This window comes from Drosophila willistoni (assembly GCF_018902025.1).
Source record: "Drosophila willistoni isolate 14030-0811.24 chromosome 2L unlocalized genomic scaffold, UCI_dwil_1.1 Seg196, whole genome shotgun sequence".
In the NCBI taxonomy this organism is placed as follows: domain Eukaryota; kingdom Metazoa; phylum Arthropoda; class Insecta; order Diptera; family Drosophilidae; genus Drosophila; species Drosophila willistoni.
This window is the reverse complement of record NW_025814048.1, coordinates 156,242-172,578: the sequence shown is the minus strand read 5'-3', so window position 1 is coordinate 172,578 and position 16,337 is coordinate 156,242. Positions and strand designations below refer to the sequence as shown.

At 34.2% G+C, this 16,337-nt stretch overlaps 1 protein-coding gene and 1 non-coding gene across 3 annotated transcripts in view; one reads left to right on the top strand and one right to left on the bottom strand.

Annotated features, from left to right (window-relative positions):
* Window positions 1-16,337, top strand: part of LOC6639761 — a 47,414-nt gene that overhangs the window by 29,630 nt on the left and 1,447 nt on the right. For both annotated transcript variants that reach the window (XM_023181915.2, XM_015178985.3), the window contains exon 2: window positions 5,028-5,222. In XM_023181915.2, the coding sequence (XP_023037683.1) occupies window positions 5,028-5,222 (195 nt within the window). The remainder of the gene's footprint in view (window positions 1-5,027; window positions 5,223-16,337) is intronic.
* Trnar-ccu lies at window positions 7,182-7,253 on the bottom strand. Its single transcript has one exon. It is a non-coding gene; the product is annotated as a tRNA-Arg (tRNA).

The following is a 16,337-nucleotide window of genomic DNA, read 5'->3' as shown; positions in this document are numbered from 1 at the left end:
CAGCATGAAATGGCAGGGAATTCAAAAAATTGTGGTTAGGTCTGTCTTTTATTATGCAAAGCTACATCATTATGATTTGACCAACAACCAACGACAATATCCCTGTAATTGTGCGTGTGGTGTGTATCTGTTTGTGTAATTTATGAGTATGTTTGACTTTTGGCCTGCATTTAATTTGAACAGGGCGCAACAATTAAGGAAAGTCTACTTAAATAAATTAACCAACATAAATTCCACACTATTCCATCCCATTTTCTGTTCATGCTAGTTTTGGATACATTAGTTGAACATCATTTTTCTTTGCTACAGATAAAAAGACCAAACATGTGCAAAAATTTCACCAAAACCATCATTAAGCCATTTCGTTAGTTGCAACCATTAGCCTAGTTGTGTAGGCTAAATATAGTAGATATATTTTTTTGTTTTTTGTAAATGTTGTTTCGCGACTCGCAGCCAAAAAGGCAACAAATCAATATGCAAAACAAATAACATCCTGCCAAACCAATTCATCAATGTTGTTGTTTTTGAATAGGCGCACGTGCCAACACTTTCACTTCACATTATTTTGTCATTCATTTTGGATAGTGGTGTCAGACAACGCAGAAACGCACTGTAAACTAGTATATAGCATACATAAATATTTGCGTTTTACAAACTTGATATCGATTGCATTTTGCTACATGCTGACAATGAAGGTCGTTTTGGCTTTATACATATGTATGTATATGTACATTCAAACAGTTAATACATACCTATCTAACCTGACACGCATTACGGGCCAAAGTGTGAAACAGCCAAAGCACAACTAACGTAAAAACGTGGCTACTTTGGGAATACCCTACATCATCAATAAGGCTTGGTTTGGTATATTTGTATAGCGACTTTTCGAACAAATTTCCTTAAGGAGTATCTAGTAAGAAACAACTAACAAAGCACCGTAAACAATTTTATTTTTGTCAACATTGCGGAAAAACATAAAAGGATAAAAAAGAAAAAAAAAAAACAACAGAACGTGATACAAAATGAATTATTAATATGGCATCGGTTCGCAAATTATCACAATCATAAATAAATCACTTTGCCAGAGAGATAGAGAGTGAGGAAAAGAAGCCAACAACTAACTTGGGTCCATCAAGTGGTTAGATAAGTGAAACCAAATGGCCAAAAACTTTTGCCTTTTGCAGTTAAGGTGCATAACAATCATAATAACAAGAACAAACTTATGGTTATATGAGCATTTAATAGACCTTTGAGAGATTCAAATCTGGCCTAAATAGTATGCTATATTAAATGAACTTTGGTTTAAGAAGAGAAAATCCTTTTTATAATCCTTTATATTGGAGCTCGCCTCAAGGTACTTGACCTGTTGAGGTTTAAATTAAGATTATATAGGTAATTAATTTAAATGGATTTTGAATAATAAATCAATTGCCCTGGTAAAGGTAATGAAACTTAGTTGAGAAACTTTCTCAAAGACAATCATTCTTAAGGGAAAAATAATATTTTGTACATCTGTCGTGCAATTGCGTATTGTAGTTAAGTAATTATATACTGTAATGCTGTAATCGTTTGTATCTAATCAACACTATATTGTCCATCTGGCAAATTCAGCAATCATTGAAATCTAATTAGTAAAACACAAAGAGGAGGGAATAAATAAAATTATGTAAGCAATTGAAGCACACATGTTAGGTTCTTAGTTAAAACACCATAATATCAGTCGGCTTTCTCAATTAAATAATTATATTCAATTCTTACAATAAATCAATATTGAAGTGCAGTGTGCAACTTAGCAGTCCAGGAACATATAAAAACCCAAATAGATTACTTGCATATATGTTTGTATATACATAGATATACAGATCTTTTGAAGACTATTTAATTTATAACGTGTTAGTTATTGCAATAAAGATTTCATAAATTTTTATTAACATTAAACCCAACTAAACCCAGATTGCAGACAAGTTTGTCACTTAGATTTTATATAGGAATGAATAACCAGAGGGCCGAAGCTGAAATACATATATAAAAAATCCATATATGTATGTACATATATAAAAAAATTAAAAGTTTTATGACAGTTCGTCAAAAATTTTGTTCAATTCAATATTCAAGACTATGTTTTTAAAACCATATGCTGTAGATCATATCATATCTGATCAGATTATAAAGACCCCAACCATAACTAAGTTTAATTGAAATCATTAAAAGTTTTTCACAAATCTTTCTGATATTCGACAAAACAAAATGGATAGCAAAATTTTACTTCAACTAGCAAAACGCAATAAAAGTTGAGTTAAGTAAACAATTGTAATAACCAAGAACTAAAACATAAAAGTAAAGCTAACTACAGCTTTAAATTAAATTAAATTAGGTAAAAAATGCAGTAATGTCAAAGTAAATGCAAGTAATGTTTAAGTAATTTCAAACTTTGTTTTGTATTTTTTATTTCTGCTGCTTATAAATTCTTGAAGAAAAACAGAGAAATCCTAAGAAAGTACGTGTCCTGGGCATTTCTTATTTATTCAAGACAACTGGGCGACTTGCAGTTTTTGCTTGTAGTAGGGACGGAGACTAAGGCACAGCTGCAGTTTATTTCTTGGCAAAATTCTCCCCTTGCTATCTTATTGTTAGATTTCTTTCTCGCTGTTCCTGCTACACTACTCATTCGTTTTAATATGTTTCTGCCATTAGTGTTGTTGCTCTATATAATTGAGAACTATCTAAAGAACTCCACAAAAAAAGAACTAGCCCAACGGGTGTACAAACATTTACATTTACAATAAATAGAAGGTATTACAAAATTTAGCAGGTTGATTGAGAAAAATGAATGGCACAATTGATTATTATAAGTTATATAGTTGGTATAAACTCTGCGGTTGAAAACGCTTGGAACTTTTCAAAAACCGAAATAAAAATTCTGAAGTGAAGTTTAGTTAAATGGAAAACCAAAAGAAAGCAAACATTAGCTACAGAATTTTAATTAATTATATAGCTTAGCCTGGTCATGTTGACAGAGATAGAAAGAGGAGCGAAAACTAGTTGAGGACAGGTCCACTAAGTAGCTCAAAGGCTGCTGAATAAAGAAAACGGAAGCAAGAAATTGCTTGCCCTCGAAATGGTTTATTATATATATTAAATAAGTTTGAAAGATGCCTTTTCTTTGTTTTCTTTATTTTTCTTCGCCTTTTGCGTTAAGATCCTGTGCTTCTTCCGTCGTGCTACCGCTATTATTTTTGTCTTTTTTTCCTTTGGTTGGGTGTATCCTGGCACCGTAATATTCTGTGTGTAAGTGAGTGCCAGGCTCCCTGTTCTTAAACTTACTATATGTTTGCATGTCAATGTATGCGTGTATATTCTTTTTTTTTCCTCTAGCTTTCACATTCTGTCTCTCTTTCACTCTCTCTCTCTCTCCATTTGGTAGCTGCTTGTGGTTATGATTTTATTTGGCACTTGCCATTTTTCCTTCAGCTGTCAAATTTAATGAGCCACATGCAAAATTTATTTAATAACTTTGCCACGTTTTTAGTACGCGAGCTGAGACATGTTGCTGGATATCAAGTGCCATCCCATATAACTTTAATTTGTTTGTATTTGAATTTTTTTGTTTTTTGTCCTGTTTTTGGTTTTGTTTTATTTTTTGCTAACAAATTATTAAGTATATAATAGCTTGCATAAATGAATATTCATTAATAATGCAGTTTATATGAACATTTAAGTTTTCGAATGTGTGTGAGTGGAGGAAAAGGAAATGGTCCATGAGCCATGGGTTCACCCGCTGGCAATACAAAATTTAATTTACCATAAAATGGGCACAAAGTAGGTATTTTCTTTTTTATATATTTTTTTACACGAATAAAGATCCAATAAACCAGAAGGAAAACATTTATGTTTATGCCGAGCGATAAAAATTCAGAATAAAAATAAAGAAAAACAAAATTGAAAAAATTTTACATACCTTCAACAAGTGTGAAATTTCTACAGCAGTCTTCATTATTTTCTGCATATTTTAACTCAATTGCCATATATGAATTCCTTTAGTAATACCCGAAAATTGTTAACATGTACAATATTCTCATTAATTGCCTGTGTATCTCATAGCAATTACTGTGTAAAATGGTCACAGTTAAATGTAGTGTTGGTGAACCAAAAAATATAATATATTTTTATATATTCGTTTTACAAAAAGTTCTTGGAAAATGAGGAATGTTCTTTTTAGTAATTAATGTAATGCATAGCAACGTGTTGGTCAATGCTGTAAGATACATTAAATGCGATTAGTTTTACTTTGAATTCGTATAGCTCTAAGGATATAATGATATCGAATTTCTATTAAATGATTAAATCCTGACCGCTAGACACTCGACAGTTGACAGGCCATAGTGTATATATATGTACATAGATACTCCGAGAGCCAGAGTACACAGGCCAAGCCATCAACAAAATTGTGGCCAACCTTGCTACTACTGGCACTAGCACTGGCACACCTGCTACAACCTGCATACCTGCCACAACCTTGTGGCAGAAAATTGTTCACACAACAACACGAAGCCATTTTTCACAGCCACAAAAAGTAAAACTGTTTTTTCCTCCGCCACCCAACAGCGCACAATGCTTCGGTTTTCGTTTTCGCTTTCCTTTTGCGTTTTCCCCTCTGTCCCTCTGCCCTTTGTGTCTTTTCTGTTTTTTATTGATAGTGGGTATTCTTTTTGTTGTTTTTTTCCTTTTTTGGGATAGAGAGAAGTAATAGCCTTACGTGCCAATTTATTATAACTTCTTTCAAGGCCAGGCGTCTACTGCTATCAACCGATAGCTGCGTGAAATGTGCCATAAAATATTGGAAAAGACAAAAAAAGAAACTTTCTCGGCTCTACTGAACTCGACGAGCCCATGCAATTGATTGAAGTCCTTCGCACACAAAAACCCAACGCACTCCGACACTTTTTAAGCTGATGAAATAAAAGTCTCTGTAACTGTTTTCGTTAATTTTTTCTCTTTGCTTCTTGCTTTTCTACTTTTAATTACAGCAAAAGCCGCAACAAAAATTCAAGCCGTCTTTCGAGGCCACAAAGTGAGAGAGACCATGAAAAAATCGGAAATCAAACCTACAACAACCAATAATGGAAGCAATGGCGCTTCAGCTCCAGAAGCCGAGGCAGCCTCATCCTCTGCAGAGCCAACCAAAGCAGAGCTTGAGGCTGAATTCGATCCCAATGACAAAGGTAAGTATTTTTACTTGGGAGCCAAGAAATTGTTACGTTTTTATTATTAGATGTCAAGCCAAAAACTGCCAAAAACGTATCTTTTATATCCATATCTGACAGCTGAGACCCAATCTAAGCCCAAAACCAAAAACTGAAAAATTTTCCAAACTTGCAGCAACTCAGGAATGTTTGGGGTTAACAGTAAGCAAAGTGGGGACCTGACTTGGGTACCGCCATTTACTCCGAACTCTAAAGCAAAAGCAAGGCAACCCTTTAAAGTCTTTACGTTTCTTTCTGTAGTTCAGCAATTCGCACGAAATTTGAAAGACTGTTAATAATGATTATCTTATTCTGTTTCCTAAATTTTAGGAAACGTTAGCTTATATTTTAACAGAACTATTTAGTTCGTTGCGTAAATTTCCTAAATTTCTGGCTAAACTATACAGTTCCCGTATGGAACCAGTTGAGAATATATACAACCATCCTGACTCTGCCTCGATCCTTCTTATATTCTCCTCTCTTTTCTTAAAGACCTCGAAATCTCAGTGTGTATATTCTGATATTGGAGTCGAAATATTCTCTAATAACTTTATGTATTGCGTTATTTATTTGCAGTAAAAAAAAGTAAAAAAATTTGTCAAACTAAAAGTTTTGCGTTAGCTTAAATTTGCCTGCTGCAAATGACAAGGAAGTGTCGCTGAGGGCTTTGTAAAACTTTTCAACCAAGAAGCAACCAAAACAAGCAGCATCGCAAATAGAAATGGTTAAACAATCCCCAAAAACCCTTTCTTATAGTTGTTTACCATGGGGTATTTAATCGCTCACAATGCTCATAAATAACAGAAAAAACAACTTACCCGCCCCCACAACTCTCACACTCTTTACCACCTATCGCTTAACCCTATTAAGATGTTACAGCCACTGACAAATTTAGGTATACAACTTGTACGCAAAAAAAAACGAAATAAGAAAAAGTCAAAAGGAAAAGCAAAAGCAGCAGCCACAGTGGTAGCCTGGCTCATTAAAAACTTAGTCAGGGCTGTCATCCAAAGCATCAGTGTCAACCTTCTACTACTTCTTGTTTCTGTTCTTGTTCTTGTTCTGGGCTTAATTATAGTGCACATGGTGTGCATAAACACACACATACTCAACCACATCTTGAAAGCTGTGTTTTTGTGACAATGTGGGTGGAACGGCTAATTAGACCCGCTTGAGGAGTCAAAGCTAGAACTAGAATAAGGATACGCAAAGTGTTGAGGCAACATACTCAATTAAGGCTTCACGAGTGTTCATGTATATGCAAATTATGATAGAAATTTAGAGCCAATACAGAATGGGATCAAGAAAATGGAACATATGAAAAATAAAGTATGCGTATACATACTCTGGCTTTACAAAGTTCCGAGAAAAAAGGACATAAAGGAAATTAAACATTTCCTTACTTAAACTCTTGGAAACTGTATGTTCAAAATTAATTTATTTGCCCACTTTATTTTTCAAGAATATAGAAAAAATTATGTAACATTTTAAATGAAATCACACAAAGGTTTGCATTTCGATTTTAAACAGAATAAGAAAGAAGTAAGTAGGTCGTTATGTCTCTCAAAAATAAAATTTTTAACAAGGAAGTAACAAGCAAAATATTATATCTGGTTAGAAAAAGCAATTTAATTTTGAAAGTCCAATTAATTTGAGTTTAATATTTGTTAAAGAAATTTACAATTCTATCAAACTTTGCGTTCAAGTCGGCTCAAGTTTATCCTACAAAAAAGATTCATTTTGGTGGTACCGCCAAAAAAAGATATTTGTCTGCTTTAACTTCCAAACCTAAGGATATTGTTCTTAAAAATGATAAAACAGATAATAGTCAGATTGATAATGATGAATTCCAACTGATTTTTAGGCGTTGTCAGTTCCAGTAAAATAATTTTTTTTATTAAAAAAACTCCTTACACTCTCTCTAACGTAATTTTGCTTTACTCCAGATGGGACTCGAACCCACAATCCCCGGCTTAGGAGGCCGGTGCGTTTCCATTACGCCACTGGAGCTTATTGAGTATAAAAGCCAAAAGACATTTTTGGTCTAAAGAACACTCTTATGAATATAATGGGAGACTAAAAAATTAATTGACCAAAAAATGTGTGGAGACCCACATCTGTTTAAATATTCATTTTGAATGTTAAACAAACTTCTGGTAAATGAGTAAATAAAGGTGTATACTATTAAATCATATAGACTAAAATTTGTAAACAATACCATTCAAATAATTGTTTATACAATTATGTAAATCGTCTCGCCGACTGCGGTATACCATGCACCAAGTGAACAAATATGTTAAATTTCAAAGATCAATAATAGATGCTTTAAATATTCCAAACCAAATAAATACACAAAAAAAAACAATTTTATTTTTTACACATATGAACGTGTACATATTTTAATTTAACTAAAATTATTTAATATGTTTTATATATAACAGTATGCTGGTTGTTTATTAATGATTATTCATAAATTAAAAACGTAAACACATACATACGTCCAGACGCAACGCTACATAAACTATATAAAAATATAGATGGGAATAGAATAAACACATTGTTTATCAAAGCCAATTCGTTCCGATTCGTTGTTATAAATAATGAAGTAAGTAAGTCGTCTCGCCGACTTGGGTATACCATACACCAGGTGAAACAAATATTTAAAATTTCGAAAACCAAATGTATGTCTATTAAATTGTTTTAACATGCCTTATACCATATGCTATCTCGCTCACTCTACAAACACACGAGCACTCTAGCGCCGCCACTAGACAACGGCCAATTCTGCCCTTATGGATCGAGTAGCAAAATACGTTCATACGTATATTTTGTATGTTTCTAGTCCGATTTCAATCAAATTTGGTAGTTTGATAGAAATAGATAAGATTTATTAGTCTGCCAAATTTGATCGCGATGGTCAAAAAATTGCAAGAGCCAATCGGTTTTTTCTAAATTATGGAGGCGTAAGTGGGCGTGGCAACTTTTTAAAATATATGTATTCTGCGCGCATACTAAACCAGTATACATACTAAATTTGGTGACTTTAGCTTTGTTAGTTTTCGAGAAAATCAGTTTTGTTTAATTTTCGGGGGCGGAAATGGGCGTGGCAAAATTTTTAAATAGTCAATATCTGCGCGTCTATTAAGCTAGCGTACATACCAAATTTAATGTCGGTAGCTTTCATAGTTTTTAAGGAAATCAGAGTTATGTAAATTCCGGGGGCGGAAGGGGGCGTGGCAAAAAGTTGGAACAATTATTTACTGCGCGCTAACTAAACGAGTATATAACCCAAATTTGATGTCTCTATCTGCCATACTTTTTAAGAAAAACAGTTTTATGTAAATTCCGGGGGCGGAAGGGGGCGTGACAAAAATTTGAAACAAACTCGATAAGCGTACATACTACACGAGACTGCATACCAAATTTGGTGGCTCTAGCTCTTATAGTCTCCGAGATCTAGGTGTTCATACGGACGGACGGACGGACGGACGGACGGACGGACGGACGGACGGACGGACGGACAGACGGACATGGCTAGATCGACTCAGTTTTTGATCCTGATCAAGAATATATATACTTTGTGGGGTCGGAGATGCTTCCTTCTGCCTGTTACATACATTTTGGCGACTTTAATATACCATTTCACCCTATGGGTGTATGGTATAAAAATGTCTATTGCTCAAAAATTATTAAGAACTTATTATTTTAAGGCAAGCATGTGTATATTAGAGTCATTACAAACGACTTTAAAATCTGCCCTCGTTTGGTTGCACAAATACCTTTTGGCCTTGCGGGTACCACGTAAAATTACGAATCGAAAGACTACGTTTTCAACCAGTTAAGGATTATAATTCAGCAAACTTTTAACTCCTTCTCCACATTCGAGTTGCCCAATAAAACAAAAACAAAAAGAACAAAAGTTGAGAGGGGGCATTATCAACGTTTTTGTGGAATAAATTCAAAGGCAGATGGCCAAGTTGAAAATTTTGTAGCCAGCCTATGTGTGTATATTTTTGTGTGTGAGTATTTGGGTGTATGTGCCACACTTTTTCAACAACAACAAAAAGAATAACAATTTTTGTAACATTTGAAAAGCAACAAAGACAAACAACAAGAGAAAAAGACAAAAGAGGAGAGGATAAGCCCGCATATGACCAAGCTGGAAACAATAAGCCAGAAAAAAAGATCCCAGTCGCAGCAATTTAAACCATTTCAAATGCAAATGGTAAAAATCGAAAGCCAAAAAGCCATTAAAGGATATTTTCTTGTTGCAAACGTTTTGCGGCTTGGTTTTGGCAGGTTTGCTGGTGGTTTATGTTTTTTCTTGTTGCCATTTTGGTATTTGCTTTGTGCATAAAGCACACTAATTTACGTAACACACACACAAAAACCAACAAAGTTTGCACACAGATACATACACAGAGAGGAAAACTGAGAGTCCCGCATTTAGCCTTTTATATCATTTGGGTCGCCTAGTTGTCTGGCTCTGCCTATGGCAATTTTGAGTCCCCTTCATACACTTGTCTGGCATAATCTTTGCTTACTAATTGTTCTTTATGGTAAACATATACAGTATCATAGAGAGAGAGAGAGAGATGGGTATACACATAGTGATAGAGCAAAACTGTGTTAAAATTACCTTTACAATTATATACCCAAATAGCAAATTAATGTTTTCTTCTTCATCTATGTCAATATGTAAAATATGGAAAACCTCAAGGCCAAAAGCCATTAAATGTTCCAATAATTATTTGTGCTGATTTATTGAAATAATTATAGTTGTATTTGATAGAGATAGAAGAGAACGGGAGAGCGACTGTCAGACAGTCGAATATCATACAAGCATAAAACTTACTACTAAATGTAAATAAAAATACAACATTTGTTTGCAATTTGCAAATTCCAATTAAAAACAAATACAAATTTTGTTTGATGTGGCAATCGATTTCAGCAAACTGATAACTTATTGCAATTATATAAGTTTACACTGCCAGAAGAAGAAAAGTTTCTAAAAAATTGCAACTTGTTGTATAAACTGTTTTAGGAATCTTATTATTAGATGTATTGCATGTATCAGCTAGAAATATGCCAATTCTCGATAGATGGCCTTAACCAGGGCCTGCACGAAACTAGCTTTTACATGAAGAAGAAAAAATGTACCACAAAATTTTTTATCACTTTTATAAGCCAAATTCCTAACAAGCTTTAAAAAATGCCAAAGTTATAAGGTTTATTTTTTCAAAGTGCGAACAAATTTTCCAAATTTTTTTCATATAAATTTTTGCATTGCTAATCGGTTAAGGCAATATAAAGAAAAGGAGAGTTTTGCTTGTTGTTGAGACTTACATAAATGCATTAAAAACTCCTTTATGTTGGTGCGTGTTTTTCGCTGTTTTCTTTTATTATTTTGTTCTTTTCCGTTGTTGTCCCGCATGTTAGCTACAAAAATAACAAGAACAACAAGAGCAGTGAACAACTGCGATAATACAGAAGAGCCACGCGTTTTCCTAATTGGATTTTTGGTTTTAAGCAAGCTTGTAATTTTATTTACACCCCAGACAGAGAGGGTGATATAAAGTAGGAAGTAGGTTAAACAGAGAGAGTGAGAGCGAGCGACAGGGCCAAGCCATTTAAGTACCATGTTAAGTGTTGTTGTCCGCCACAACAAACAAGACAAAAAAAAAAATATTTAGCAGTAGGATGAGTAGGGTGAAGATGATGGGGAGGATAGGGGGAAAACGCTGAAGGGGATGAATGGGCCGAGTGGGTGGGGAATAAATACACGCAATAAGCAGCACGAACTAAAAACATTGTATCTGTATTTGTATTGTTGAGGGCGCTGAATTTGCGCTTTTTTCCCTGTGTGACCCAGAAACAAAAAAAATATCAAAGAAGCTAACGTTGACTATGCCGAAATATATATACCCTTGCAGTCCTACGCCGTAATATTTTTACATGTTTTAAACACTTTTTCTGTAACTCAATTCATAAATGCACAGCCAAAAACTTCAAAGTACTATCACTCTAGCCCGTTTTATTTTCCTATAAAATAAAACGCGAAATTTCTTTTTCTTCTTCTTCGCCCATCCTTTTGCAAACCATATCCATGTGTACATGTATTCACCGATTTAACGTATAGCACTTAATGATATACATAGTGATTCAATCCGGATGATTTTCATACTTCATCTCACAAAGACTATAAAATGCTTAAATACCATGGACATGGCTATATCGACTTAGCTACTCATGCTGATCAAGAACATATATGTATATACTTTATGGGGTTGAAGTCTTCTCCTCTGCGTTTCAAACATCTGACCAACTTTATAATACTCTCAGCAAGGGTATAAAAATTAGCAAACCAGAAAGTACATAAAACGGACGACAAAAATGTTGAGCACCTTCTTCGTCTTCCACCTCACTCCTGGCTTTTTTTCGGGGGGACCTTTAATTTATAATGCATTAGTCTATATAGGGGAAGATAGAAAAGGAGAAGTGGGTCTTGACAAGAAGAAAATCTTTAGAAAAGGTGCGCCTGCTGTGTATTTGTTCAGCTTACGGCATAAACGTTTTTTCTACCCAAGTTTCATTTTGTACCATTTAATTATAATGTTAACAAAAGTATATAGGACTCATGCTAAAATAATTTAATGATGTTTTTTACCACAGCATTTTACGATGAAGATCTAATATCATAGTACAACATTCCCTGCGGAAATAAAAATTTGCCTGAAACAAGGAAAAAAACAAATGAAGAAATTCATTTCAACGCCATTTTTCACCACTCTTTTCCATTAAGGATCTCTTATACTAAAACAAGAAAAGATAGTAAATAAAAAGAAAGTTTTTAATGCTGGTAATTTATTATACCGCTGCAGAGAGACATTTCGATGTCTATAAAATATATATGTTCTCTATCCGCGTGAGGAGCTAAATCCTAACTATTGATCAAAATGTTTCTTAAACAGAGAATATTTAAATGAATCAATTCAAAAACTTCCAAGACAAGACAGCTTTATTTCAAAAATAGAGGATACCACAAAGTCGCTTTTGTAATTTATTAAATGTTATCTTAAATATTTCAAAAATTGTAGCACCTGTTTTTGCCTAATTGCCAACATGTGAGTACGAAAATATATTTGCATAAATATTTAATTATAATTTGAATTCATAGTCCTCGAATGGCTTTAAATAAGATGTTAGTGTGTCAAACCAAAAAATTAAAGCCAAATTCACGTGTAAAGCCTTCAACTATAAACTACAGTTAATTATGTATAATGTATAGAAGGATTTGCTGAAAGCCCCACTGACTTTTAATTACGTAGCTTCAGTTCCGGGAAATGCCACCTAACAATTCCCCGCCCAAGCTCCCAAATGCCATAATCTGGCTTTATATTAATGAAAGTTTTGTGTGTGTTTTGCCCGATTTGTAGTTTAATTACATCCAACATCAATTTCTCCTTTTACTGGTAAAAAGAGTGGTTGAAGCTGAAAAAAGTTACTATTATCAAAAGGTTCAGTTTGGTCCGCTTGCCGCCACTTGAAGACAATTTAAATTGGCTAACCACAAGACTGAGGCAGAGTTCTTGAGTTCCGGAAATTGAAAAATGGCTTCCATGAATGGAGAGCAAAGATCCTTGGCAACCGCATTTGGGGCAAAAATCTCTTTGGTTTCCTAGGTATTTTTATGTGGCCCTTGCCAAGAACTTGGCTAACAAATGCCATTTTCTGCTTATTATCGGAGCACATTTTTTTAAAACCTTCAACCCCAAAAACAAAAACAGAAAGGAAAGAAATAAAATGAAATAACGAGAAAGTGCAAATTAAGTGCCAGCTTGACTAAAATTTTTTTTGGGTAAATCAAAATAGAAGAGCTCTCCTACTCCTTCCTTTCTCTCACATAGTGTTGTTGTAAATGGTGTGCATGGTGTGTGTGGGTTTTTTTTTTTCTGTTTTTGGTGAGTGGAAGAACAGTGAACTCAAGTAATTAAAATGTAGATTTATGGCAAAGACTTAACAACGCAATTATGACAGCCTGACAATGACAAAACGCTAAAATCCGACGGTGAAACACAACTGAAACACGTCACAAGGCCTCGGCCATGGTATGAAGAGAAGGAAAGTTGGGAGTACTTTTGGGAGGATAGGAGGGGTTTTATGAAAGATTGTGGCCATAAACAAATAATGAACCACCCCATACAGTGATGAAATTTGTCACAGTTGTCAAAACAAAGGTGCCATCAGCTGGGTCGACGGCTGTGTGCGAAATGTAAATTGTAGTGAGAGTTATAAAAGATAATGGAAAAGTCTACAGCCATCTAATGATAGCATTTTGAAAGAAGTTTCTATATTCTGTTTTAAAGATACTTTCGGTAGATTTTCTTTAAAAAATTTTATAATAACGATAAAGTTAGCTAAGAAAATAGTATGCATACCCTGTTACTGTTACTTAAACACTTCTTAACTATTTTCTATACATCATTTTAAAAGATGTTCATATACTTCTATCTTCGAGATACTTTTGGTGAAAATTGCATGAAAGCTTTTCACAGGGAACAACATTTTCCCATGAGCTATGATAAGTTGAGAATTTTGGCAACAAATAATTTTGGATATTGAGGAACTGCTATGATTTATATTTAGCTATTACTCAAGTTATTTTTAACTATTTTCAAGTTCTTTGGATCTTTCCTTTCCGCTGCTACATATATCGCTTAAAAATTTGTCATATTACAATCGATCAAATGCGAGGAAAATGCTTAGAAACATTTATGTTAAAACTGACTAGACCAGACCCGGTTTAGACTCATTTTCTAATTTCCAAAGCGTACTACTACTTTATGGTAATGAAATAAATTTTTTGTATTTACACTCATCATCATTTGCGCATTATGGCGCGTGTTGTGAAGCTGCATCTTGTTTTTCTATGGGTTGTTGTACCTACATTTATGACACAATTACTTAAGACATACGTATCTCACAGATTGCACTGCTGCTAATGGCATTCAAACCCTTACATAAACACATACATCTACTTTACCCATTGTCTGGAAATTTTCATTTTAAAAAATAAAATTTGCATTGTTTGTTTGTGTGTTTTTTAGCTTTTTTGCCCGTGTCTGTAACTGTAGCTTTGCGCGTGTGTGAGTGTGCGTTAAGAATGTGGGTCAAGAACATTGATGGTAACACATGGGCCACAGCTATTGTGGCCAGAAATAACTATCATCCATCTCTCTTTTTTTCCATTGCCTCTCCATCTATCTCACTTGCTCAATACGACCAAAAATGTGCTGAAATAGGTGAAGCACAATTTACTGAAAGAAAATTGGAAATATTTCTAAGGAATTCTTATAACTGATTACCTTTTGTGTGAAATGGAGTTATGTCTGAGGGAAAAAATCTAATAAATAAATCAACATTAGTAACAATTGAAGCCTTAGTTAAACAAAAAAAACTGTTGGCAGAAAGCTAACGAAAAAATAACTATTTTGGCAAATTCCCAGCAAAAAGTGAGGCTCAGTCAGTGGCTTAGACAGTGATTAGCTTGGGCGTTAGAACTATTTTCTCTCTTCCTCCCTCTAACTTGCTGCCAAATTTCACATGCAAATCACTTGACACACATCAACTAGGCGCCAATGTCCGTGTGCCTATTCCAGCACAGCTGCCACTCCCAAATGTTGAGCCTTCTCCCAGCTCCCGGCTGCAAGCCAAGGTGCAAAAACTACTGCTGGTGAAGGAAACTCAATTTGTATACCCGATAAAGGCCAAAAGCAAAGGCTAACATGTACGATGGTGGCAAGCTTGCCAAGCTTCTATCTTGTTTCTTTTTTTCTGTTTTTTGCATGGTCCTGTGACAGGACACGGCTGTGTACGTGAGCAGCTTGTGGCCATGTGTAGAGTGTTACATGACCGTCGAAAGCAAAGTTTTGTTAACTGAAAAGAGAGGGGCGATAGTGAGGGAGTGTTTGCAGGGTGGGTGCATACATTTCAGTTTGTCAGTGAAATTCCAAATTTTTTCTTTTTTCTTCTTTTTGCCCTATAAATGTCATGGGCCAGGTTCTGGCTTGAGGCTCAGCTATTTGCACGTCTTGTAGTTATTTTAAATATTTTATAAATAAACATAAATGCATTGGCACGTGCTTGGGGCCTGGGTCACGTTGCGTACACTTGATAAAAATGTCCGACCAATTAGTTGTGTGTGTGTGTGTGTGTGGACGGCGACATTAGCTTAACGAAATACCACGGAAAAAATATCCACTCAAATGCTATGTAAATTCAATCTTGAAAAAAATGTAATACGCGTAGATTTATTTACTTTACTTTTACTTTTATTAATTTTACTTTTATTTAACGTACAAACAAAGTATGCAATTTGCCCTTTTCTTCTTCTTGCGTTCTCTAAATGAAATCTTCACACAAAGCCAAGGCTAATGTAATAATAACAGTGGAGCATTTTTATGAAAATTTCTTAGCCATTTACATAAATCATAATATAAAATACAAAGAACCTCAAGCAAACGGTTAAGAGGCAATTTTACGTCAATGCTAAATGCCAGATTATAATTTTGTGAATTTCAACTACTAAAATTAAAATAATCTGTTTTCAGGCCTTTCAGTGTTTTTTTGATATTTTTGATTTTGTGATCAAACCTTTTCCACAGTAAAAATTCCCCTATCATGATTACTGCTAATATACATATAAAATTACATAAGTACCAAAATCTTCTCTAGGAAATCGCGGGTTTATCTGATGTATACCAATCTATTATACCAATTTTTAAAATTTTTCCTAACCACTATTAAGTTTATCATGAAGAGACATTAGAAATATTTCAAATCAAATATATATAAAGACAAACGACGTTATAACTTTAGGCCCTTTGGCCCTTTGGATAAAAATGAAAATTAACGACTTTACAAAGTTGGCAACCGTAAAAAAAACCTTCTGTGACATTTGATTTCAGATATTTATCTGAAATTCATTTGCACTGAGCACCATTGAGAGTCTCAAAGCTAACCCAGATGGGAAATATGCCCATAAATTTTGTCGGTAAAATCGTAATCAAATCATTCCCAAAACACTCTTCAAAA